Genomic DNA, 27,151 nt, shown 5'->3' on the forward strand with positions numbered 1-27,151 from the left:
GCTCATCTTGAGGTATTTACTCATGTCAGAGCAGGGCTGATATAACAGTGAATGGTGGGAAACAGTGAATGGTTGGCAGCTGCAGACGCTGCACTGCCATCATGTGGTGGAGGGCGTGCAGGACTTCTGCAAAGACATTTTTAATAGCTCATAGGAGGCAATTTTTACACCTGTTCAACAGTCAGAACAAAGTATGAAGGATATCACTAAAAACCTGTAAGGATGATGAGTCCAGGACTTATTTAAGTGCAATGTGAATTAATATCAATTTAGATGTATTTTATATTTTTGTCATTACTTCCTGGTATATTTCTCATTATATAATCATTTAATCTTTGAACAGGTCTTTGACCTGAACCTGCATAAGCAGCAGAAAATTGAAGAAATGGAACAAAGATACTGCGAATCTCCCAGAAAGTTAAATTTTAATGTCTGCAAAAAATATTCAAGACCTTTGTGAATTAATTTAGGACTTTTTAATACCCTCCTAAGGGCTTTTTTGAGGAAATTAATCCAAAACTTTTCAAGACTTGGCAACATAATTTCAAAATGTTTTAATCCATGCTTCAACCTGACCTGAAAATAAATTAATTTCATAATGAAGTTAAACATTAATGATATCCTTACATCATTTATGGAAGACACTACTTAATGTAATGTTACTTAAAACAACAACTCAGGGGAAACAGTTCCCAATTTGAGGTTTTATTATTTGGAAAATTAAGTCTCAAAAATTCAAGATACATTTGAATAACTAGTGCACACAAATTCAAAGTGAGGTGTAATATATGTCATAACGCTTAATGCTTAAGATCTGTCAAAATGCTTGTTTACACCAGCGATAACTCCAAAACCAGCAGCAGGAAATCCATATCAGCGAAGTTGACAGATTCAAGTAAGACATGTAATTACAGTTGTCGTTAGTCCTTTAAGTTAAAAGAAATTCAAAAGAGAAACAAACATCTTATAGAGAGAATTAATGAGCAGTGATTTATCAACAGGATAAGTCAAACATCGAGCCAGGCATTAAAAATGATAACATCAAAACTATAATATAACTTCAACCTAATGTGCATTATCAACCTTAACTTAAATAGATCCTGAAAATATTTAACAAGTCTTTACAAAGCATTTAACACTGATAAACGGAAAAGGGCTGATGGCAACAGAGGACAATTATGCCGATAAAATAACTCCACAAAAGATTAACTATTTGAAAATATTAAAAAAAAAAAAAGAAGAGAAATAATTCCAACCAAGAGCACATTTTCACAATTAACACTATAAAAACAAAATTGGGTTTGCAATAAGCAGTTTTGGCCAGATTCACCCAATTATGTTAAATCAAACAGCATGTATTAATATTTATTTTTATTTATTTATTTTTTACATTTTTGTGATTTCTTCCAGTTACACAGGAGGTAAAGATACGTACCTGAATCCACTCTTTTTTTTTTAAACTACCAGAATCTATTCTAAGTAACATCACTGTGCGACACAAAGGAACATGTTAAATACAGGAAGGGTGAAGTATTGTGGCCTTCAAAGACCTCAACTATGCAGGCAAACCTCCAGGCTGGAGGGGCTTAGGACACACGGCAAACCCACCGGGAGTGATTTCTGTGAACTACAGTATTTAAAGATTATGTACAAACATCAAGGCTGCAGTCCGTTGGCATCCTAATATCTCCGACTGTTAAAAGTTAAGTTGGCTCAGTTACAGTTCATAAATATTTGAACCCGAATGACTAGCAACTACATTACCTAAAATCTATTCTTACATCCCAAAACCTGTTCGATCCTGGCATTTGTGGCATCTGGGGAAAAAAAAGACACATTTCAAATCTCCTTTACACCACATGTCCAGTATGTGTCCTCTCCCCCCCTCATTCTCATCACACCGAACACGTTTGGGTTGACCGTTTTTACACGTCACTGACAGCACTGACCAGAGGAATATATGCGTCTTTAAGTGGTGGCCCTACATTAGAGACAAGAGGAAAATTTCAAGGTGCATATACGTTATCTGTTGGACACCGCACAGTCATTTGGTTGGTGTGAGGAATGAAGAGGCTGCTGGACTGTGCAGGCATAGGACGCATGCAGAGATGTCTCGTCGCTTGTTACATAGTTGGTAAACTAGCAGGCCGCAATCAGGAAATCTGGCACTCAAATCAAGGCTGGGTCGCCATACCAACAAGTCGCACTTCCTGGTATTACAGGTCATCCTTTCATACATAAGTATCCAGGTCTTCCAGCTTGGGCTCTGGGCAAAAAAAAAAATCTGAACAGGTGACAGGTTGTAGTTTCTCAGGTGTGTGTGTGTGTGTGTGTGTGTGTGTGTGTGTGTGTGTGTGTGTGTGTGTTTTGTGTCTCGGTGTTGTCAGGTGCTGCGTGCGCTCGTCCATTCTGTGTTGTTGTGGTTGTTGTGGCTCTGTATCGTATGCCTGAGTGTCTGCCTCTAGATGTGCATTATTCTGTGTGTGCCAGTGTGTCTGAGACTGCATGTACGGCACTGAACCGCGTGCGTGGGACAGACTATAGGAAAGCACTTGGGTTCGCTCGTGGATCCTTCTGGTTTCTGTAGCGCACGGCGAGCCACACTCCCAGGATCTGTCAGTGTGAAGGACGACACAGGTTAGACAAGGTTCAGTGTTATGTTCAAGGACTCTTTGATAAGCTGTTGGGAGAATCAGTGGGGGTGGGAATCTTTGGGTGATTTGATTCAGCTGATTGTTGGTGTCCTGATACAGAATCAACCTCGATACTCAATTCAACAAACAGAAAAGGGGGCAGTAGTTTCAGGCCACTGCCTTGCGTTAGTCTGCTGAACTGAAATATGAAACACCACGGAAGTTACGCTAACTGGTGCTGATGAAGATCAACAAATAGAGTGAGAGTGTACAGCTGTTTTATTCTTTTAAAAACCTGACTGCATTAATTAGAAGTATGTAACAGTCTTCTGTCTGTATGGGAAACACAACAGTGTCATTTACTGACCAGCGTCACTAGATTCAATGTCTTTTGTAGAAAGAGAAATTGTTCCACATGTTCCGGATGAAGAGAAAAGAAAAAACAGTGGCTCTGCTGCGCTGGTACTGACTTTATGGGAAACCAGGGAAACACACTGTTACACAACAACATATGGACACAGATGAAATGAACAGACTATGGAGCAATGGCGTAACTACAGGTCAGGGCTACGGCATAGATGGAGATACCAGGTGGAGACTGTAAGTACTGTGACTGGCAGCTTGTGTTTTCCCCGACATGTTTGTGTTTGTTGAGAATGAAAACAACATTAAGGAAGTTAAAGAAAGGCTCTCAGTAGTTCTTTGCTTTTCAGAAACCAACATTTAAGACGGTGATTACACAGCAAACCTGCCTGCTTTCACAGTGGCAGGTTCTTATTCTACATGAGACACACAGAATTTCTTATTCAGCGAATTTCTATTCTTATTCTAATGAGACACAGAGAATTTATCAACAGGTGAAATCCACAACTCAACCATAAATCAAAATCTATTATTATAGAAACGTATGGCACGACTCCCGTTAACCCTTTGTGTCGAGAATAAGTCTTAAGTATGTGTGTGTGCTGCACTGTACCCTCACAGCTGGATTCTGCCTTTTTTATTTTCAAATATAACCTTATTAAGAACCTACAAACAACTAAATCTGCAATTCCGAATCATAGAAGATAAGAATCATTTTTATAAGGAAAATTTCTCCACCCATATAAAACACCAACCTTGCATTTACTGGATGATTTATTTGACAACTGAGACAAAATTTGATATTGTTGATGTTTTTTTCCCCCAACTAGAGGACTGTCTTTGCCATGATAGAGCCATCAGTCCACTCATAGACTTTTCAGACAAGTTATTAAATGATTAAATGAGTGAAGATGGAGGTTTGAGGACAGGACACTCACCTCTGTGAAGCTGAAGAAGAGTCCGACACCCCCGAGGATCTTCAGAGCCTCTGTTGCATGAGTCAGCATCTTATCCCCACAGCTGAAACACTCACTCTCCTTTTTGCATAACTGAAGTAAAAGACAAAAAAAAAAAACAGGAGAAGACCTTTGGTACTGAGCAGCATGAGTCAACTGTCTGTGAGCAAAGCCAGTATTAGCTACCACAGCCTATTCTGAGAGCTACAGAAAGTGGCCTACTTTTAACGAGTCTGGTTGAGGGAAAAAATCTGTGCAACTGGAAAAACTTTGCAAAACTGCAACATTTATCTATGATGCAATGAGAAGTGTTTTTCTGTCCTGGTGGACGGTAATGATGAAAAATGTGGTATTCTGACTCACAGCTGGGCAGTTCTGCACATCCTGCTCAAAATGTGACCGGTAGTCGGTCACATTGAGCAGCCCACAGCAGTTCAGCTGATTCTCCAGGTCTATCTTTGTCTTGTTCTCCAATATACTCCAAGCAGAGTTCAGAAGAGCCTCCTAAACAAGCAAATAAGACAGGCACAATAAATTATAATAAAAAGGCATAAACTCTTATAGGATTTATTTACAGAATCAAAAACATCTTGAGTAATGTTTAAGTTAACATGGAGGGTTTACTCACTTGTTGCCCACGGTTCATCGCCAAGCAGGAACAGGAAACTCCAAATTGGAAAAGGAAAACGATGAACAGAATCACCATGTACTGGGAGCAAGAGGTCAAAGAAACAACGGGGCAACAGCAATAAAGACAAAACTGCAACACACTCACATTTTCAAATCTTTGATGACACGATTTCTTACTTTATTGCAACTTAGAGCTGGGTGATGAGGCCAAAATTGATTGATATGGATAATTATCAACAGTTAGACTTAATACCACTGATCAGGAAGGAAAGGCTTTCAACATGCTTGTTAGACACTGGATGTGAACATGACATGTTTATTTACAAGAAAACTTATAAGGCCCCTTTTAATTTGAAGTTCAGGGTTGTACATTCAGTTTAGGGTTGAATCCTAAATGAATGAAATGGTTTTTAGTGGATCATTTAATTCTGAATCAATAACTTCACTCTCTCCGACGACATGGTGTGAGATTCACACATAAACAAGGTAAAAGCCACAGATCAGCCTGGGAGAGAACACGTCAAAGACCTCATCAAACAGGACGTATGGCACATCCACCCCTCTTAAACCACGAGGTCAGTGCTATACTGAGGAAAGGGTGATTCAGCTGCCCCCAGCTGGGTAACTATGGTGATGACGTCCATTCATTCAACCTCTCTAACCTTATTATTATCTACCAAGCTGCCATTGTCACAATGTGTCTAATTTCACATCAAACCCTGTTGTGCAGCACTCTGTTGAGCTTTGACGTCAAATCAGTTGTTTTTCTTGCTTTCAGTGCCGTTATCCATCAACTATATGTTCACCCCTTCAACTATAGATGAAGCTTTTGATACTAGGTAAACACAGTACTACCTCACTATATAATCTCTGTCTCTATCAGTTTGGCTTTCCTAATACACACTTCTACAGGTAAGTTTTATGCCCTCTCATTCTGACCATCCCCCAAATGTGTCAGCTACATAACCCTATAGCTGTGGCCTGATAGAGTGTTTGTTCAGATGAGGCCTGACCCAAATGCAGAAGAGATACGTTCATTGAAAATGTGAGTTTACTGTGGGAATTCTTCAGTGATAATTACAGATTATTTTATTGTCCAGACCCACTGCGACTGCCCCAATAATCTCCTCAATCCCAACACGGTGAAAGGATACAAAGAAAAGCATCACTTGGTGGTGGTGTATTGCTCCGATGAGTCCTACTATGGCGATGAGCAGCAGGAAGAAGCCCACTGCGATGACCCCTCCGATGATGTGGATACTCGAAACCAGGCCGAACCCCTTCCCCCATGCTGCTACTCCAATCAGCAGCAGCCCGACCAGCTGTGGGGAGCAGAGGGAAGGATGTTAACCAGAGTCAGCTGAGGCAGTGTGCATCTGATGGAACGCAGCTCATCACATGCTCAACAACAACACCACTCATCCTGCAAACACTGTTTAGGTCTTTGGGAGCTCTTTGCTGATTTGAATTCAAGTGTATATAAATAATGCAGCTGAGGCACAGCAACAGTCTCAGAGAAAGAAACAAGATGTTTAAAAGTTAGAGTTCAGTGTTAAAAACTTTTCAAGTGGCCCTGTGTCATTAGACTGTTGTCCCTGGACAGTTTCTACAGTTTTTGAGTATCTGAAACAAATGAAAAAACACAGAGTTCAAAGTCATGTTTTCTTTTACGACTTTTAGCAGCGTGCAAACACAAACTACAATTATGAGTTACAACATTATCGGTTACAAATCATTTTGTAAATGTGTAAATGCTGTTTGTCCAAAAGAAATAGTGAAGAACGCCCTGCAGAGTTCAACTCAGTCCAAAAGCCAAAGATATTCAGTTTACTGTCATACAAGACTCAGAAAAAGCTCAGATATTCACGTTTTACAAGTTAGAACCGGTGATGCTGGCATTTTTGCTGAATGCAAATCAATCAATTATTTCAGCTCTGGGAGGAACTGTTTGTTCCTCTTGGCGTCCTACATGTCACCCCTGCCTGTCCCGATTCTACACACCAAGTGCAGCATCACACGGGAGACAGTTACAGTGACTCAGCTGTCAACAACATGAACAGTGGCATGTGTTCACGTTCCAGCTCTTAAGTGTTTCTTTCAGCACCGAGTCGACTGGGACACCGAGCTCTCAGGCTTACTGTGTGTGTCGTTAGCTATACTCCCATGTCTTCTCTGACTGTGTATGTGGCTGACTTGCAAAGAAGACAGCAGGTGATACAGGGTTTCTGCAGGTTCACCAAGGTAAATCTAATACCTTTTAAGACATTTTTAATACCACATAAAACAGTAAAAAACACTTCCAGCAGCATTTAACGACATTTCCCAATGACATAATTAATTTAATTAATACAACCTGGACCCAGATAAACAGCATAAAATGGGTAAAGAGATTTACCCATTACCCACAATTAGATGTGATTGTATAGTATATAGAAAATAACACATATAGTAAATGACACGTTTGAGTTTTGGACTGATGGACTGACATAACAAAAACAGCAGGTGAGAGAAAAGATAGAAAAGATAGATGCAGTATTAAATGACCTTTCGGTTTTGTCTAACTGTAACTTTTGGTACATTACGGTCTCTAAATATGATAAAGAATCCAGCTATGAAGCACGAACAGAGAAATTCACTTTTACACACAGTTATCAGTAAATAGAGCAATAACTGCAATAACAGTTACACTATAAAGATGTTGTACTGACCAAACCCTGGATGAAAGTATATACATGAATATATGACAGAGGAGTTAACCATTAACGCACTGTTGTTCTCTGGCAAGGACCAAACAACAATACTGAACACATGCCAGAGGATGGGCAGGAACAACTAACTATTAACAACAGGGTAAACACATCAGTATCACTAGGCAACAGTGAGTGACAACAACAATAGAAACACCTGTACTATATGATGCAATGGAGCAGCTGTGCAATAAATACCTTACACGAGAGTGGTCACTTTTTGTTGAGAGAGCTACCTTACAGGGTTTCTACAGGGTTCAGCAAGTTCAATTTCAGGCTGCGACCTGAGGTTGAGGCCTTTATAAATACCACATAATTTAATACTTGTTTCACAATCACACCAGCCAAAGTGTAAGTGTGTATGATGGGAAATCAGCTGATGGTGCTGACTGCAACCCCACAAGAAAAGGATCAAACACACAATCTACTGTCACAACAATCCCTCATACAGCCAGAGTCAGAAAGAGCTATTTTCAGCAACAATAAGAACAACAGGTTGTATATTCATATGATCAATATATTGCACTTTGTACGAAATAATAAATAAGAGCTATTTGTATGTTTTGAAAGCATCTTGACTTAAATTTTACTTAACAAACCCTACAGAAACCCTGTAAAAGTAAAGACTTTTAAAGGAAATTTTTAATACCACATTGAATTTAATAAAGACCCTTTCATAAAGACCAAAGTATTACACTTTTAACATTCTAGTGGTATTACTATACAAGTAGGGACGACACGGCCTAGAATTACTCACCAAGTACATTGTAAAATAGATGTCAATATATTTACATTTCTTTCACAATTTTGTCATTATTTCCTGCCATATTGTTAATAAAGTAATGAATCATTAAACACAACCTCAATAAGCAGCACAGAATGGATAAAAAAATAACTTCAGAATTTAAGAATCTAAGGACTTCCCAGCCAGGTTTAGCTTAAATCACCTACTATGTACTATGTGTATATAACAAGTATAATAATATACTATGTGTATATAATAAGTGTACGCTGCTACTGTTGTTGTAAATATGTAATTTTGTTGTATCTATATATTTTGTATATTATTAAATTGTTATTATTTCTCTTCCTAAATATTTGTTATTGCAGTTTCTTGCAGCTTTCCTGTTCTCTGCGCTGCCACTTTGCTGCTCTAACACTGTGAATTTCCCCACTGTAGGACTAATAAAGGCGATCTTATCTTATCTTACAAGTGTGTGTACACATATTTTTGCTTCTTCTTTCCTCTATTACAACAACTGCTAAACACAGCGTTAAAATGTACCATCAAGTCAGATGTCCTCTCTTTCTCTCATTCTTCATAGTCTGTATCTATGTTTATGAGAAGCTATAGAAGTGTTGCACAGGAGGGTACGGGGGCTAATTTCTCTCTGATCCCAGTTGAAACACCAGTTCAGAGGGAGTTTGTGTTAGCAGAGCTGAAGCTACAGACAGTGACCCGCAGACGGCAGCTGATTAAATCTTGTTGTGACAAACCAGGGTGACTGATAAGAGAGGTGATGTGGAGGATGAACCATTCAAGCATGTCAGCTCCACATTTTAGATCAGCTGGCCTCCCGGCTAACGGGAACATAACACAATGGCGACAGCTAACATGCTAAAGCGCTAAGAGCACTACTTTCTACATTACTGCCTACTCAGCTACCGTACACTACAAAACGTAGATTTTTAAATATGTGATAAACAGAACGGAGTACGTACCAACAATCACCCGCGGAGTGAAAACAGAGGCATGTGAAGCAAAAGGCGAAATCATCAGAAACATCTCTGCTAACACTGCGCTACTTAGCCTGAGCTAAAGAGGCTAGCTGAAACTTAGCATGATGATCCATTTTGTTCACTCACCATGTAAACCACATTCAGGGAACAAAGCGCGTTTTTAGAACAGGTGAAACCGCCACAGACCATATTCGAAAAATCTTCTACCGGCAGAGTCAGGCTGGTGAATAAGACTTTTCTCAATTTAAAAATAAAACGAAAAAGATGAGCGTTGTCTGGCTCTGAGCGGCGCTGACGTCTGGACTCAGGTGTTTTTGGTCAGTGGAGAGGGCGTGTTTGATGACGTCAGCGCCACACGTTACGTCACGGCGTAAAAAAACGTCATCGCTCTAAAGCATAAAATCTGGAACATAGAGCAGGGCCACAATTACTAAACCGGCTACTGTAACTATTAATAATAATAATAATAATAATAATAGTAAGAAGAAGAAGAAGAATGTAGAATGTAATGTATTGTTTGATCTGTTAGCCAAAGATAATAAACTGTGATTATTTATTTTATACATTTTATTAATCAGCAGTAACAATTCTTTCAGAGAAATCAGTGAAAGAAATGCTGAATGAGAGATTGTATTGAGTTACAGAAGTGGAACAGATCCTAGCTTGGATGTGACATTTATATAGCTTGTTTCAGAGGGCTGTGTTTAGTGTGTAGGTACAGGTCAGTGGGGGTGGCTCTGGGTTCTTGATGTCTCAACCCGATGAAACATGAGTAATTGATTGGGTGCCCACCTGCAGACTGGCCTGCACTCTTAAACACATCTACAAATTCATATTGAGACCACGTGGTTCATGCATGGAAAAGTATCATACTCTGTGGTTAGTTATAGGACCAGTGGAACTGCAGTAAAGGTACAACAACAATCTGAGGGGTCATGAGATGATTAATGGGAAAGGAAAGAAAAAAACAACAACAAGACTCTATCACATGAATCTGTTTGATTTATTTGTTTTTTTCTTTTCTCTAATCTTTGCTTTTTTTGCTAACTATTTCCTAGTTTGAGCAGTTATTAAACTGAAAACCACATGAGAGGTTTGTTTTGATTGGAGGAGAAATATCTTATCAAGTTGTTTTATGTAAAATCTACATCTGCAGAAAAGCAACTAATCCCATCTTCCTCATACATGTTTGCAATCTAGAATTTTATCATCCTGATTGTCTCATCTATTGTATGTCTGTCAGTCCTGGAAGAGGGATCCTTCCACAGTTGCTCTTCCTGAGAGGGGGTTGGAGTTTTTCCTTATCTGATTTAAAGGACTAAGGACAGAGTGTTGTACTGTATGTTCTGCATTGCGCTTAAATACAGTACCTGAGTAAATGTACTCACTTTCAACAACAGACTGATGGTGGCTGGGCAGCTGAGCAGTATTCAAATGAAGCTCTAGGTCTATAAGGTTTCACCAGGTCTTCAACACTTACTTTAAGTCAGAGCTGTACACTGGTGTCTTCTCTAAGATGGCTCAGTAGATTTATGTCAACACAGCCTGATACCCGCTAACACCTGACACCTACTAAACGTAGGTGAAAACATCATTTAACATCGACACTGGGCTTCCACAGAAATACTCATAGCTACTTTTGGTACATTTCACCACATGCATTGATAACTGTAGATACAGGGCACTAATCAGGGGACAGTACAAAACACCTACTTAAGTAATCATACATGTAATCGTCTCTGTATGAATAATATGTCTAACGGCAGTGAATATTTGCTCATATAGGCCAAACCCTCAGCAAAAGAATGACATATTTCACTGGAAAATAACAGACCGTGTCCTCTCACATGACACTAAAACACAACTGTCATAATAATGTCATAGATTATGATGTATTTGTAATATTTTTCCTTTACCAGTAGCAGTTATGTGAGGTTTGAGGCAGCCTCAGACGTCTTTTCAGTGGTGCAATCACCACAGCAGTCAGAGCTGCCGTACAGTGAAGAATATGGTTTGAAATAAGGAAGTGAATTCAGTTCGTTTGAAACCTGCAGAGGAAACTGAGACGCACATCATTGTGAGCTGACTTTGTGGTCTAGAGAGAGAGCGAGAGAAAGAGAAAGACAGACATCCTTCTCCACTGCTCTGCTGCTTCTGTGTCTTAAGTTCGCGTTCATCTCGTGGAACCAACCAGCCAGGAGTTCAAATGGGCTGAAGCGAGCACCTTGCTTCAGTTTACAACCAATCCATGTGTCAGGATGAACAGCAACAGTAAATCGGTGAACTCCATTGCAATAAAAGCAGAGATTAAGAGGTATGAATCTCTCCAGAGTGCAATCAACAGACTTTCCAAGCAGTTTGAAAGGGTCGCGGATCAACAGCTGCGCTCAGGCCTGAAAGTTTACCTCCACAGTATTCAAGGTAAGCTCATATTTCTTAAGCTTAGTGGCTCTTTGTAATTGATTGATTCTTGTTCAATGAACTCAGGGAGGGAAGCAGCATATTATCGGTATACTGAAGTACATATAAAAATTTGGTGACTTTCAGGATGCTTACTCATGTTTATGTAATATGTTTTTTGATATGGTAAACAGGGAAAATCTGCAGCAAACTGTCACTGCAGATTTAGTTTCACAGCAGTTTAGTTACTCTTTTCGTCAACATCTGGTGTGGGTGTGGGGGAACATGATAGTGTAGGTGATTGATATCTTCCTCTGTGCTTCCTGTGTCAGTCAGTGCGTCTTTTCATGGAAGAGGTGCTCAGTCGATGTTCATTTCCATTCTCATTTCACTCTGAGGGCAAAAATTGACCTCCTGGTGGCTGCTATGTAGTGGCATTTATTTATCAGCCAGCTTCTGGACACGGGCGACCAATGGCAACATCCCTCAGCAGCCATCGCCATGGCAGCAGGATGAAACCTGCTGTGCGGCCTACTTCCTGTCTGCCAATCTGCAACTGCCCTCAAAGCCACTTCCTTTCAGACAAACAGGGCCTTTACATGTGAAGCTGATCAGTTTTACATCATTTCCTCATATCTGTACTTCCCACAGTTTCTTGTGAACGTGACACAACGTGTTCCTCTTAAACTTTTCATTTCATCTGAAACTTTACACGTCAAAGCAGCACAGGTGAGAGGAAGAAATTCACAATACCTCATAGAATTACTGTAGAATTTCTCTGGAGATACTGTAGAAGTTCATTCAAAGTGCATTGAAAATGCTATTTGTAAAAAGTAGAAGTACACCTGTACCAGCAAAATGTACATAAAGTATCAAAAGTCCAAGTAATCATTATGTAAACTGGACCCTATCAAAGTACTACTTGTTATGTAGTATTTTTACATTGTTGTATTTCATTATTACTTTTACTTAAATAAAGGATCCAAGTACTTCTTCCACTGCTATTGTGCATAAAAGTTGCAGCAAGGTACCTTTTAAATTTTTGTTCTTCTTAACACATTATGAGCTCATGTAGATCCAGTGGTAGAATGTAACCAAGCACATTTATTCAAGTACTTTACTTAAGTACAATTTATTTGTACTTTACATGAGTCAATGCTTCTGTCTATTTCTACCTCACTATATCTCAGATGGACATATTGTGCTTTCTACTCCAACACATCTATTCGACAGCTGTTTTTACTGGTTAGTTTGCAGGTTAAGATGTTATGTATCTTATAAAATGTGCTATACTGTTACAGATTAAACCTTCCAACATTATAAAATGTAGGGATGCACAGATCCATACCTATTGCGATGAATAATACAATATCAAAAATGATAAAAAAATTGCATTGGAAGCTGGCTGTGTCTTAACAAATGTAACTTGTAGCAGAAACTAGATGCAAAAACTGATATTTTAGAGATGGGTGAGTCACTTCTGGCAGATATGTGTCCATTGGATCACTAATATATAGTTAAAATTATCTTCACTTTACACAATAATCAGTGATAATAATCCTATAATAAGAAAACAAAACACTCTGATGGGGATTTTACCTTTTATACTTTAAGTACATTTTGCTGCTAAAATACTTTTGCACTTCTACTTTTGTGAAATTATGACTGCAGGACCTGTGCTTGTAGTGGAGTATTTTTTATAGTGTGGTAAGATTTCAACACTCATCATCACATCCACTACTGTGTAAATCCCAGCACAACTCAAACTTGACTAGGTCTGTGTGGGAATGCAGGACTTTTCATTTTTAATATGGAATCAATGGAAAAAATTCATCACATCTTCTAAGCTGATCGTATGTTTTTTTATGAAGTGAAATAAAAAGTACAATATTTTTATATGAAATGTAGTGGAGTAGAAATATAGAGTAGCCTAAATTGAATATAAGCCAGTGAAGTAGATGTACCTCACCTAACTACAGCACCTGAGAAAATGTTCTTAGTTACTTTCCACCACTGGTGAGGTCAAACTGGGTGCAATAGAAATCTGAAAAAAATTCCTTCTTAGCTTTTGATTTAATCACATTATTAATTAGCCTGTTACACTTGCTCCAATGTTTGTGAACTGAAGGTCAGTCAGCTCCCTGATGGGTTTTGGTTGAGCTTTGAGGTCTTTTTAGGATCTGGCAGATCTTGACACGCTGTGAGAGGCAATCCCACTACGTGCAAAAACATTCAGTTAAATTTTTTTTCATATAATTAGGCTGCTGGAGTGTCGGCGCTGTAGTGAGGATCAAAGAAAGTGCACCCTCTGTGGAGTGTAGAGTTCACTGATGCTATAAAGAGAGCCACTGCTCTTTTGGACTTAATAAGTGAGTGGGATGTGGTCAACTGACTGTGCGCCAAGGAAAGGCTGTGAGAGGAAAAAACAAAAAAAAGGAGAGGAAGAGAGGGATGAGGTGCTACTGAGCTAAATGAAGACATTTAAATGTGACTGACTGGTATAGTGTGCACTGCAGCATGGCAGCAGAGTGAGAGATTGAGAGGGGAAAGCTAGAGAGGGCAGCTCACAGTGAAGGAGAAATGAAAACTCACCCAGCATGACCACAGCCCTTGGCCACTGTCCATCTGACAGCACCCGCCCATGGGTGTCAATGCGTGTGTGTGTGTGTGTGTGTTGGGGGCAGCTTTGCCTGTATGCATGTGAGAGAGGGAGTCTGCCTGAAGACAACCTGATTTTCTGCATTATATATGTGGGTGTCCATTTCACAATAATTAGATTCACCGTGCAGTGCAGCCAACTGCAGCAACCTTACATGCACTTGAACTCACACAGTCACGTCATGTCGTCTCTGCACTTGTTAAAAAAAGGATTTTACACATGCATAACGACACCACCCTGAGAGTATGTTTGGATTTTTTTTTTTTGTTTTTTTTCAAAAAGCAGCTCTTCCTGTCGGAGGCTGTATTTATGACTCTTCCTCTGTGACTGCGGTCCTCATTCCTCTCAGGTCGTGCGTTTTCCCCTTCAGCCAAAGGCGGTTGTCAGAGGTCTTTTGTATTCAGCGTGAGTAGTTATTGCCCTCTCACTGACTGTCGAAGGGAGGGGGAGGCGGGCTGAGCAGGTGGACAGTCAGATCATGTATTATGGGATGATGGTAGGAGGCTGAGAGTGGTGCACTGTGGGGAGAAGCAGCCTCTGATTTCACATCACGGAATAATTTTTAATCAGAGAGTAATTAACATGAAATTACACCTGGTAATAATTCAAGAGATGGATGTGTATCATGTTTACTGCAACATTATTGCTGCAGTTCCTCTTGTACTTTTATTTTATCAAAATTTTTGCTTGTTAAGAATAAGTAAGTTAATTAATTAATTAATTGGTAACTATTGTGATAATCATTTAAAGGTATATATAAGAATGTGAAGCATTTAACATGCATTAATCAATGTTTTTTGCCAATTTGTGATAAAATTGCTTAAAAAAAATGAGGCCTTACATGACTTTCTTGGTTTCCTATAACAGCCTGAGGACTGATATATGTTATATTGTGATGATATATGTTAAGGACTCAGACTGAATTTTCCCGTGAAATCAAGAGGACATGATGTTCACGCTCCAGACTGCCTTCCCCCAGTGCTTCTCTTTCGCTCCCCTTCAGTGCCAACAGTGTGCAACACTATCTAACATTAGCTTAAAAACTGAGCCTGCTAACATCAGCAACCAAGCATAAAACATTCTTTAGTTCTCTAGAGGCTGTTACTTTGTAAATTTCATGTGCATTATCTCCACACTAATATTACCCATCTCACTCCTATCATCTGTTTATAGCTGGTGTTAGTTTAGGATTATCGCTGTCTCAGCCCACTGCCAGACCCATTCAGTACATTAATGGTACAATATAATGTACAATATACAATATAATAATGTAATAGTTTCCATCACAACGCTTCAATAATAAAGTGAGGTAACACATCTTATATATATAATATTTAGTCTCGTTCACTAACCATTAGCATTATCGTTAGCGTTAATTTAACTACTGTATGCTGCCGTTGCTGAGCTTGCGGTGAAAGCGAGGCAAACGATTGATAAAGCTAGCTAGCTGCCGATGTATCATGTGCAGTCAGTGTATCATGTAACAAGAATGGACTAGTTGCTACTTATTATGGAGTATAAAGAAAAAAACAAAAACATCTATAATCCCAATTATAGTTTCTAGTCAGACAACAATAACAGTGTAACTTTAGTGACCTTATCTAGCAACAAGATGCTGGTCAAACACGTTCAGTCTTGTGTCTGTCACATCACTGTTTTGGCCATGTTTTCTGAATGTTACTTATTGTACCTTTAGGTAAATTTTCACGCAAAAAAATCAAAAAAAGTAATTATCCCAGCTTCTCAAATGTGAGAATTTGCTGTTTTTGTCTTACCTTATGGTAAACTGAATATTTGGGGGTTTGAGCTGTTGAAATATGAGATTTGATGATATTGAGTTGGGCTCTAGAAAACTGTGATGGACATGTTTCACTTTTTTCTGATATTTTGTTGACCAAACAATTGATTGATTAATCAAGACAAAAAAATCAGCAGATTCATTGATAATGAAAGTAACAGGTTGTTACATTATTTGAATCAGGTATATCTGTAGCCTAAAAGAACAGAGAGACATTTTCCAACATTTTTTCACATACTTCATGACAAGGATTTTTTTTATTGGTTTGCTGTATTTATAAAAAACTAGTGATATAGACTATGTGTTTTATTTTTTATTTTTGTCTACTGTGGTCCAACTATTAATGTCAAATATTCTCTCATTCTCTCGCTATTGCTTGGTTCATACTGTGAGCCCAGAGCTTATCCACTTCTGCTAATGAACACATGCCGTAGTAGGCAATAGACTACAGATCAATACACTCACAGGAAACCTCTTTCACTCACATGTACGACACACACACACACACACACACACACACACACACACAAACCATTTTCATACAGAGATCCTGGGAGCTATTGCGATGCAGAATGTACCGAAGCAGGAGGAGGAGGAGGAGGAGGAAGGACATGGAGGAGATGATTGTGCCACCAGAGCCAGGAAGATTGTAACACCTTAGCAACAAACAAGCCATGCCTCCTACTGAGGAGGAGCCACACAGAGCCACACACACACACACACACACACACACACACACACACACACACACACACACACACACACACACACACATAAAAACACAAATAGACAGATGAAGAGTGATGGATGATCTTGACGAAACTAGCAGCTGTATAAATGAGAAAGAGAACAGACACTCAGAAAACACACCCTGCCCGTATGATTTTCCCTCCACAAACATGCATCTGTTTTCCGTTTTCCTTTTTTTTTTTTTTTTTTTTACTGTTTGTCATTCTCCACTAACCCTGCCTGCTTGTTTGCCTCTCCCCTTCATCTTTCCTTTCCCTGCCACTGATCTCTTCTCCTATGGTCTCCCTTCATTTAGCAGGTCCAGCTTGTGTGTGTGCACTGCTGCTTTACCACCAGCCGTTACTCGCTGCCTCCCCCCTCCTCTCTCCGGCACGCAGGGAGAAAGATGGAGGGAGGGGATGGGGATGGGAGGGATGAGCAATAAAGAGCAGGGACCCTGCACAGTCTGAGAGGAGCAGGAGGAGAAACAGAGAGAGAGAAAATAAAGGAGGGGAGAAAAGAAGCAGGACCCTTCTGCATTGTATGGATTGCTTATTGGAACAAGGAGGGGCATGTAGAGGGAGGGACGTTGGAGATTCCTATCAGTGTGATTGTGAAAGCAGGAGAGAGCGGCGCAGAGTGTGAGAGGGAAGAGCTGTGCATGTATGTGTGTGGGAGTGTGTATGTGTGTGTGTGATGTGCTCTGGACTCGCTGAACCTGTGCGACGGTGTCTCTATCGGAAAGCTTCAGAGGCAGTTGGGGAGCTGTTTGAGCAGTGACTCGCCTCAGTGCCTCCTCTGTGTTGTCATGCTCTACGCCTGATGCGCTCAGAGGACACAGGCAGCCCGGGAGACAGCGAGAGGGGCGTGATGGCCGGACGCGCCCTGACTCGGTCGTGCATCTCCAGATATCCGCCCGGGCTTCCATTGGCTTCTCCTCCTGATCCCCTTCATCCCTCATCAATGTCCTTCCTGTGCGCCTCCGTCAGGCTGCCTGCCTTCCTGCCGCCGTGCTCTCTGAATGGATGCTGCTGTCAACACACATGTGTGGTTTGCAACGAGAGCCCATGATCTGGACTGGACTGCACACAGCTCTGGGTGTACTGTGCCATGCTGCTTTAGGGTGACACTAATGCATTTTTAAAGACTTCCCCTTTTCACTTTACAGCTGCTGTTCACCACATTCTTGATGACGTATGATGCGGGGCAGTTGTTATTCTGAACTGAATCAAGATTTTGCTCTGAGTGAAGAGGATGGACTGATGTGCTGCACATAAAAATAAGGTCAAGTAAATAATTACCATCAGGAAATAAGCATCAGCCGCCATAATGAAGATTTATTTGTCTTAGTCGCTGCATACATTTGCAGTGGATAGATTTTAATTGGGTGTTTTCGGGGAACAAAAGAGCTATTTGGACTGCACTGACAATGTGCTGAAGGTTGTCAGCAAGAGTGGATTTCTTTTCTGAATACCAGAGAAATTTAAATTACAGCCAACGAAGAAATCCGTGACTGACATTAAAATCCGAAACAAAGAAGCAGGGATATGGGGGATGGATGAAACCAACAGCCCCTCTGCTGTTGTATCTTCTGAGGAGAAACTTAATCTCCCTCCATGTAAGTTTTTTGTCTCTGTTGCGCCGTCAGATTGTTTCGCATCCCAACACGCTGGCAGACCGTCAGTTGTTCATGTCACTCTGTCTGGTTTCATTCATCTGCCGTGCGTCTACTGAAGCCTGACCACATGAGCGGAGGCGGCGCCCTGCAGCAACGCACCACCTACCTCATCTCCCTAACCCTGGTCAAGGTAGAGGCTGTGGAGGAGAATGGAGGGGAGGCCAAGAACGGCACCCAGGGGAAGGAGGTGGAGGCCGGGTCAGGAGGTGGAGCAGGGGAGGAGGCCAGGGCGAGAGTAGCGGCTGAAGGTGGAGCTCCTTCACAGGCTGAGAATGGCACTGGAGTGGTTTTAGGACAACCACAAAGAGCTGAGGAAGGTGCTGTTGTGACGGAGGGGAAGTTAATTGATGAACTTAAGGATGGGGAGGGAAAACCCCTGAGCCCTGTGAAAGATAAACAACCCTCAACTGTTGATGTCCCGAGTAAAGGAAGTGAAAAGCCCCCGTGCAACCTCTCAATCCCCTTACCTGCTGAGAGAACAACAATTCAGAAGACCAAGTCTGCAGAGACAGACTTAACAAGAGTCGAGAAGACACTTCCCACACCAGAGGCAAAGCAATGCAGGTCTCCATCTCTCACCACAACACCACCTACGGAGGTGTGTGTGGAGCCCAGCCGCACGCCAACCAGGACCAGCCTCCCTATCCGTCCAGCGGGACAACGGCCTGTGAGTCTGCTCAAGTCTCACAGCAGTGTGGCCACCCGTGGCCGAGACTCCAGGGACGGTAGAGAGCGCAGCCCTACCTCAGCCCAGAGCCTCGACCGCAAGGACTGCCGTATGCCGACACGCTCTCCGGGCCCCTGCAGGGCCTCCTGGGCTGAGGCGAGCAGGCCCGAAGGATGGAGGGACCTGCGGGATGAAGCTCAAGCTGGAATACCCCTAGAGATCGGAGGTGGCATGGCTGCAGTGATGAGAGACATCCCCAGGAAGGAGAGACTAAAGACAGGTTCAACCTCCCTACCAGCACCAGCTACCCAGGCCCCTAAACCGGCACGTAAAGGAAAAAGCCGCACGCTGGATAACAGTGACCTGAACAGCCTCTCTGAAGACCTGGGGCTGGCCAGAGAAGCCCAGCAGACACAGCAGGGCCAGCGAGGCTCCGCTAAAGACAGGAAGATGCTCAAGTTCATCAGTGGCATTTTCACAAAGAGTAGTTCGGGGGCAGCGGGGTCATCCTCCACAGCACCTCCTGTCTATATACAGAGAGACTCCAGTGAGGAGGAAGGTAGGAGGTCACAAACCCACACACAACATCACTGTCACCTCTTGAACCCTAAATCCAGCCTTCACCTTGACAACATCCATGACAGCAAACCATTACCAGAGTCATGCCTGTCGTCCGTTCATTGCAGAAACAATCATCAGAGAGTATCCCCTTCATCTATGTACAGGCATCCATTTATAATGAGCTGGGGTGGGGTTGGGTGGGGTTGATCCTTTTAAAGAACCCCACACAGAATATAATTTACAAGCTATAATGTTGTCACGTGCCAGGAAACATTTTTCTAAGGGCATGTGCAACTGCAAATTGATGACAGATGAAGTTCTTTGATCTGAAACTGACAATAAGATCGTCTTGGACAGTGTTAATCTAATTCCCCTCAGAGCACGGGCCGATTTCACACCGCTGGAGGGGTAATCTCTGCACCCACTCACACCCCACACACACACACACACATGCACACACACATAAGCAGTGTTCCCAGCATGGGTTTAAATCTCATAATGAAGCCAAAGGGGAGAGGAGCTGGTGGCACAATCACAGATGGATTGCCCCGCTCTGGTTCATTTTTTTTTGCCTCGGCTTTATTCCCACAAAGCTGAAATGGCTGGAAAGGGGGGAAAGACATGAGGCGATATTTGTTCACCCACGTCAAAAAGGGAAGTGTGGATGAAGAACATTTCTAATCCTGTCTTTGATATTCCACCCACTACATGTTCTGCCACTACATGGAGCTTCTTTTCCCTGCCCTCACACTCTTGTATTTTGTTTCTGTCAAGCATTTAATTTAAATTTGCGTCAAAGGAATTCATGAAGCATTTTAAGATTTACTGTAGGACTGTTGGTTGTGAGTTTCCTCCACACTGTGTGTCGACGGCTGCAGCGTACAACAGTGCATCTCTTTCACAAACATGTTTGCTTAAAGAAAGAGCGAGTGTCAGCCTGTGGGAGTGAGCGTGTGTATGTGTGTGTGTGTGTGTGTTTTATGTATTCATTCACTCATTGTGTATTCACACTGTTACACATGCACACTGTGGATTCACTCAAGTAGTGAGACTAGCCCTGTCGACTGCACACACGCACTCACACACACGCACACACACACACAGGGCAGGAGGAAGTGTTGCCATGGCAACCGGCAGGACTGCTGCTCCTGCCGCTGCTACAGAGGCAGAGCCTGATGAAACAGAGGAGTGGAGGAGGAGGTGGAGGAGGCGTGGTGTGTGTGTGTTTGTGTATGTGTATGTGTGTTTGCACATGTGTGTTTTTGAGTATGTGAGGCCATGGCTGAGAGGGTTCTGACAGAATCACCCCCCCCCCCCCCCCCCCCCAAAAAAAAAGAATTAAGTTAGAAAATTGGCAGTTTTGAATGTGAGCTCCAGGCTACATATGGGGGGGTGTAGTGGATAACACATGAGTGGTTTGGAGCAGGGAGTTTAGATAATTGGTTTTTTTGTAGAAATCTGTGTGTCGAAGCAGCAGAAGGATCACACTGTCTGGCCATAAAGAGAGCTTTGACTCAGAAAAACAGACAAAATAGACAAAGTCTGTGTGTGTGTGTGTGTGTGGTAGGAGTTGCCCTTTTTTCCCAGGGAGCTGCCTGCAGCAGCAGCTTGAATCTAAGCCCCTTTTTTTCTCATGTGGAGCACCCCACCGCCGGCTGCATCTGCGCAGTGCTGGCCTGGACGCACCATAGATTTAGACCCAGGCACGAGTTTAATCATCATCTGCCTTTGAAGGACACATCACACATTCACACAGTGAGGATATCGGGCACTATATCTGTCAGAGTAGTCTACCAAAACCCCCCCTGGTCTCCTCCGTTGTCTTTCTCTGTTTTATTCCTTTCCTCCTTTTGTATTTTCTGATATATTGTCTCTGAATTCATGTTTAGCCATGCTAGCAGCAGGCCTCCAGGGATTGCAATGTCGGCATGTTGGTCAGTCCACCGCTTTGGACCAATCTGGAATATCTCAACAACTATTGGACGAATTCGCATTGAATTCATGTCTCTCCTCAGGATTATTTGTAATAACTTTAGTGATCTGCTTCTTCTCATCTAGTGCCACCACTATTATTTTGCACCCCATTCATACCAATAAACGTAGACTATATAACAAAAACACATCTCTGTATGATGCAACAGCGTCATCCTACACAATTATCTCACCTCCCTGAAACAGTCTCAACAAAAACTGAGCATTCATAAAAGAGGATTTATTGCAGGACTGTTTTATAAGACTGCGAGGTGTTCCTAATAAACTGGCAACTGAGTGTATGCTTTTTCTGTCTCTTTTAATCCCTCCTCAGGCTCTCTCTTCCTCTCTATTCTCGTGCCTCTGAAGCTGCAGCTGGGTGTCTGGGTGTGAGAGTCATTTTGGGGTCATGCTACCTCTTCTGCCCAGCAGGGACGTTGGCACAGCTGTGCGCAACCCAGCCCCTCTAGACTACTGCACTGTGTGAATGTTCACGTGGTGTCTCGAGCACACACCCAACAACAATATTCACAATTATACATCAAAAGTTGACCTCTGTTCATTTCAGAGCTGAACCAAGCAGAAAAATGTTTCTAGTTCCAGCTTCTCAAATGTGATTTTTTTCTCTGTTATCATTGCAAACTGAATATCTTTGGGGTTTTGACTGTTGATCAAACAAAATTTTAATTTATTCACAATATTTTGACTCCACATAGACTATTAGATGATGGAGGAAAAAAATTCAATTTTAGATTCAAGACTCCAGTACTTTTAAATTTAAATGTTTTGAGTATGTGCAGACTCTAGAACAAATACCAGATGATGTAAGATCTAAAAACTGGTGTAAACATGTTCTTTATTTAATGAAATGGAAAGAGGCGAGGTGGGTGAACGTATTTAGTATTCCAGGTAATATGTGCAATTAGTATAATGAGTGATATCCACTATTATTTAATTTGTGGTCAAGCCTGGTTCTGACCATTATAGAAATAAGTTAATCAAATGTTCTGTTACCGGGGGTCACTGCCGCTAGATGCCGCACTACACCACCTGCATCTCTGGCCACCTTTCGGCCACAACCCCTCCTTCATTCACCCAGCAAGGTGTGAAGACGCCCGCTAAAAGTGGCCACTAAACACACAACAGGAAGCACAAATAAATTAAGTTCCCATCTTTACAAGAGCCAGCCAAAAACGATCCAGCTATACCGTTAGCCAGCGCTAGCATTACCGTGATGTGCTCCACAGCACTGACAATTAGCCAGCTAGGCAGTTAGCCAGCTAGCGATAGCAACATTAGCCGAACACAGCGGTTAGCTTAACTTGTCACATTTACTGCAGTCGTCACAAACGAGAACAAACACGTAACATTTACAATCAAGTTACTTACACACTGAAGAGGAGATAAGTCAGTCCTGAGTCAAGCTGGAGCTCTTCTTGGTAAAGCCGGACCAGTGTTAGCGCAGCGGTCGGACTGGGGACTGCAGCCTTGGAGCAGGCCGCGAATGACAGTGACGGAGCCGGTAAAAACGCTTCTGACCGGGATTTGAGCCGGCAGTCACCATGGCAACAGTTTAACATGGAGGGACTCACAAGCACTAATATTAACTTAACATGCGCTTAACATGCACACCATACTTAAACAAAGAGAGAAGCTTTATACCTTAATTATAACTAATTGAGGGTGTGGTTTCTTCTTCTCTGCTCAGGATGCTATTATATGTTTACATAGAAAATAGCTGTCAGAATCAGAATCAGAATCAGAATCGCCTTTATTGTCATTATACATAATACAACGAAATTTGAGCGCTGCTCCCTTGGTGCAAACAATGCTAATTAAATAAAATAAATAAGAACCTAAAGAGAACACAAGAATTAAAAAATAGAGGAGGTGTAAAAAGGCAAGTGATATGTACAGATATATTTACACGTGGTATGAATGAAACCCGATTATTGCACTTTAGGCCCAGTTTTATTGCACAGGTAATTGGAAGTTATGCAGTGTGATCGACCGGTCATCCGGATTTCTTTTTGTCTTTGTTGACTGCAGTGATAGCCCCGGGAAGAAGCTATCCCTGAGTCTGTTTGTCCTAGTTTTGTGTGACCTGTACCTTCGGCCCGACGGTAACAGGTCAAACAGGTGGTTACCGGGGTGGGAGGGGTCCTTGATGATGTTTCCAGCTCTGCTCAGATAGCGAGAGTTGGCAATGTCCTCCAGGCTGGGCAGAGAGCAGCCAGTGATCTTCTGGGCTGTGCAGACGACCCCCTGTAGTGCTCTCCTGTCAGCTGCTGAGCACCCCGCGTACCACGCTGTGATGCAGTACGCCAGGATGCTCTCTATGGTGGCTCTGTAGAAGGTCACCAGCAGCCTCTCCTCCAGGTTGTTCCTCCTGAGCACTCTCAGGAAGTGGAGGCGCTGCTGGGCCTTCCTCACCACCGCCGAGGTGTTCGCAGTCCAGGAGAGGTCGTCGGACATCAGCTGTTAAACATCTTTTAAGTGCCATTCAGTTTAACGGGTAACATGTTTTTAGTTTTATATGCTGTTCATAGCCTGTTTTACTTCGTGTTTCTGCACTGGATTGGGTCAAACCAATCATCGAATCCCTGCATTGACACACAGCTCTGTTTTAGTTAGGAGGGGAGCTGCTGTTCAGGTCCCCAGAGGAGTCAGAGTCTCTGAGTGGCAGCTGAACTGAACCATCACCACACAGCTGCTTGTCATTTACAGCACGTGGGGAGTAAAGTGGATAACTAGTGGTGTGGCTGCACCTTGTTGGGTCCCCTGTTGTGACTGAAAGGTTATATTCATTAAGACGACCTGTGAGGTCACACGTGTGCTCGTGGCGACCGGTCACGCAGCAGCTGTGTGATTTATTGCTCTCCCACTGGCCGTTATGATGGCTGCCCTTTTTATTGTACATGATCAAAATGATGAATCTCCCTCTGTGTCTCTGCCTCACTGACTGTTTGTCTCTGTCTGTCTCCCTCCAGTAAATATCGGCAACAGCCAGGAGTGGACCCTGAGCAGATCCATCCCGGAGCTGAGACTGGTGAGGCCAAAGGGCACCAGTTACCACTCACAGCAGGACACACCTGTATCAGACACAGAAGAATTTATTACATTTATTCATAACTGTGCCATTTCATTAGAGACGCTTTATAGAGTGAAAACTAAATTTTAATGGTATTAACAAATTTTAAGCCCAGTTTGAATAGATGCAGTTGTGGAAAGTAACTAAGTACATTTAAATTAATTTAATGTTATATTTTACATACAAAGCTTTTTAATTATGATTCACTGCTATAGATTAAATTACTCACTTAAATATAAAGCTGTTAAACTGGCTCCATATTGACCAAACACACTTGCAAGTTACTACAGTATAATACAATAATAATCTAAACTTGTAAGCTGAAATGATCTGAATTGTAAATTTATTGTTAGTTTCCTTCTACTGATGCCTACAAAAAGCTCTGTGCTTATTCTGTACTACTTATCTTAATTTGAGCATATTTTTAGAAGAATATTAAATTTATTAACTATCAATAAATGTATAAATTCATTTTTAACCTATGCAATGCAGATGAGGGTAGGTCCTCCTTTTTTGTTCCTGAGTGGTGTCTGCAGGTGTTACTTTCAGCCTTTATGTAGCCTGAGAGGATCATAGTAGCTGGACAGTCAGAGGAGTCAGTTCAGTGAGACATTAGGATAAAAATGAGGGAGGCAAATCACAACAACTCTCCATTACAGGTACTTTTAGTTGTCAAAATTTAAGAAAATTACATTGAGAACACTTGTACTTAAGTATAATTATAAATGCAGACAAAGTATTTTTGTATTGTGGTACTAGTTCATTTACATATGTAAATGAGCTGAATGTTATTTCTACCACTGACTCTATGTCCATATACGGATGAAAAAAACAAACAATCTAATAGCAGAAAGTTAAAATGTGCTGACAGACAGACTGAAGCCACTATTAGGAACAAAAACATATTTGATGGAGGAACCAAAAGTTTCTGTGCTGAAAGCTTTGTAATTCAGTCTGAGAGTTAGCCTGTATTTGATGCGCTGTACTGTGATCGTGCAGACACGCTGACCCTGAATGAGTTTCACGGTGTTGTATTTCCTTCCTTCTTCTCTCAGGGCGTTTTGGGAAGTCTGAAAAGCGGAAAGTCAGCGTTGGTGAACAAATACATTACAGGCAGTTATGTTGCACTGGAGAAGCCAGATGGTAAGAAACAAAGACCAACATCTTGATAGTGTGTTCCTTAACTACCTGTCTCAAAACTGTCTTTAGTTTATAAATAACAATAAATACAAAAAATGTTCTTGACTTCTTGCTCACTGAGTCTCACATTTAATTATATTTCAGCTGTTCAGAGAGGTGTCTGTGCATATTTAGCATGATACGGCTTCATCCTGCGTCTGTCACGCTGCCACAAGCTGCTGAATAACCTGTCTGTCATTGTCATTGTCATTGTCCTTGTCAGGTGGCAGGTATAAAAAGGAAGTGCTGGTGGACGGACAGAGTCATTTATTACTGATTCGGGAGGAAGCTGGATCACCTGATGCACAGGTGCTTCTTTGTGTTAATGTGTGTGTGTGTGTGTGTGTGTGTGTGTGTGTGTGTGTGTGTGTGTGTGTGCAAAACTGTACTACCTGCAGACTTTATCACCATCATCATCGTCTACAGGAAGCTAACATCTCCCTCCTCTTCCTCTGCCTTCAGTTCTGCAGCTGGGTCGACGCAGTGATCCTGGTCTTTAGCTTGGAGAATGAGGCCAGTTTCCAGGAGCTCTACCAGCTCTACAGCCAGCTCACCGCTTCCCGCACAGACATCCCGGTCATAGTGGTCGGCACTCAAGGTCAGCACACGAATCACAACCACGCAGACTTACATGTTCTGACACTAAACCATTCTTAACTGGATAACAGTCAGAGGTGTAAACAAGCTGCAAAAAAGGGAAAAGTTCAAAACGATTTGGCGATTTACCTTAAATTCTTGAGGTTTACTCGACTTAAATTTTCACATCTGTTACCATATTTTAAGTTAGAGTAAAATATTACATAATTAACTAAAATTTGTTTATTGAATCCACTTTAAATTCTCAGTTTGCAAAAGAGCTTGGGTTATTGTTTTTATGTTACCGTTTAATTGTGTCAAGCTTCATCCCTCCATCCTGCTGACACTCACAATATCTCCAGCAACCGTTCCTCATTATGACTCTTCTGACTCAAGGGTGTGATAAGTGTCTGATGTGCAGATCTTCGTCATACTTGACATGATTTTAATTTTGATCAGAGCGAAGAATATGACTCCTCTGAGACACACCCTGAATAAAAAGACACATAATGGCCTCGGTCTTGTTATTTTTTTCTTATGAGAAAAAAAGAAGGAACTCTGGGGTTGGGGTTGTAACTTCAATTTATACAGATGATCTAATGCTGTTTCTAAATAACTGAATTTGATGAGTTATGGAAATGATCCACTGGACACTTCGTCAACCAAACTCATGATTTTAATTTTGAAAGTCACTGTTAATTCTAATTACATGCAGTCAATAATAATACAAAAGTATATTTGATAGAGCTTATTATGATCTTACAAAGGATAAA

General features: G+C 41.6%; 2 protein-coding genes across 8 annotated transcripts in view; one reads left to right on the forward strand and one right to left on the reverse strand.

Moving 5' to 3' along the window:
• Positions 1–684: 684 nt before the first annotated feature.
• tspan31 (tetraspanin 31) lies at positions 685–23,066 on the reverse strand. Of its 3 annotated transcripts, none has more exons than XM_071477447.1 (6): positions 22,922–23,066; positions 5,737–5,904; positions 4,581–4,661; positions 4,316–4,456; positions 3,935–4,045; positions 685–2,266 (listed from the first exon to the last, which is right to left on the reverse strand). In XM_071477447.1, exons 2-6 carry the CDS (start codon positions 5,746–5,748, stop codon positions 2,045–2,047), a joined length of 567 nt encoding a protein of 188 aa, XP_071333548.1. In that variant the 5' UTR covers positions 5,749–5,904; positions 22,922–23,066; the 3' UTR covers positions 685–2,044. The 3 variants fall into 3 exon arrangements, with proteins under 3 accessions (XP_071333548.1, XP_071333546.1, XP_071333547.1); XM_071477445.1 differs by lacking the exon at positions 22,922–23,066 and adding an exon at positions 9,196–9,413; XM_071477446.1 differs by lacking the exon at positions 22,922–23,066 and adding an exon at positions 9,196–9,412 and having other exon boundaries at positions 685–2,613.
• Positions 9,531–27,151, forward strand: part of agap2 (ArfGAP with GTPase domain, ankyrin repeat and PH domain 2) — a 29,297-nt gene continuing 11,676 nt past the window's right edge. Inside the window, exons 1-5 of one of the 5 annotated variants that reach the window (XM_071477438.1) lie at positions 9,531–11,490; positions 24,523–24,581; positions 25,679–25,766; positions 26,026–26,111; positions 26,265–26,400. In XM_071477438.1, coding sequence (XP_071333539.1) covers positions 11,328–11,490; positions 24,523–24,581; positions 25,679–25,766; positions 26,026–26,111; positions 26,265–26,400 — 532 coding nt within the window. In that variant the 5' untranslated portion in view covers positions 9,531–11,327. Of the gene's footprint in view, positions 11,491–17,071; positions 19,560–24,522; positions 24,582–25,678; positions 25,767–26,025; positions 26,112–26,264; positions 26,401–27,151 lie in introns of those variants that run through there. The other 4 variants (XM_071477439.1, XM_071477437.1, XM_071477435.1 and 1 more) reach the window with 4 other exon arrangements.

Source organism: Trachinotus anak, unplaced genomic scaffold (assembly GCF_046630095.1).
Source record: "Trachinotus anak isolate AG129_WGS33_773 ecotype Australia unplaced genomic scaffold, CSIRO_AGI_Tana_v1 ptg000004l, whole genome shotgun sequence".
Lineage (NCBI taxonomy): Eukaryota > Metazoa > Chordata > Actinopteri > Carangiformes > Carangidae > Trachinotus > Trachinotus anak.

Bases quoted from the DNA above. Each gene is read 5' to 3' on its own strand.
- tspan31 (XM_071477445.1), bottom strand. From the start codon at position 9,258: ATGGTCTGTGGCGGTTTCACCTGTTCTAAAAACGCGCTTTGTTCCCTG. The intron at 5,905-9,195 runs GTGAGTGAACAA...TGCTCCCCACAG, and splicing joins CCCTGAATGTGGTTTACATG to CTGGTCGGGCTGCTGCTGAT. The intron at 4,046-4,315 runs GTGAGTCAGAAT...CTTTTACTTCAG, and splicing joins ATGTGCAGAACTGCCCAGCT to TTATGCAAAAAGGAGAGTGA.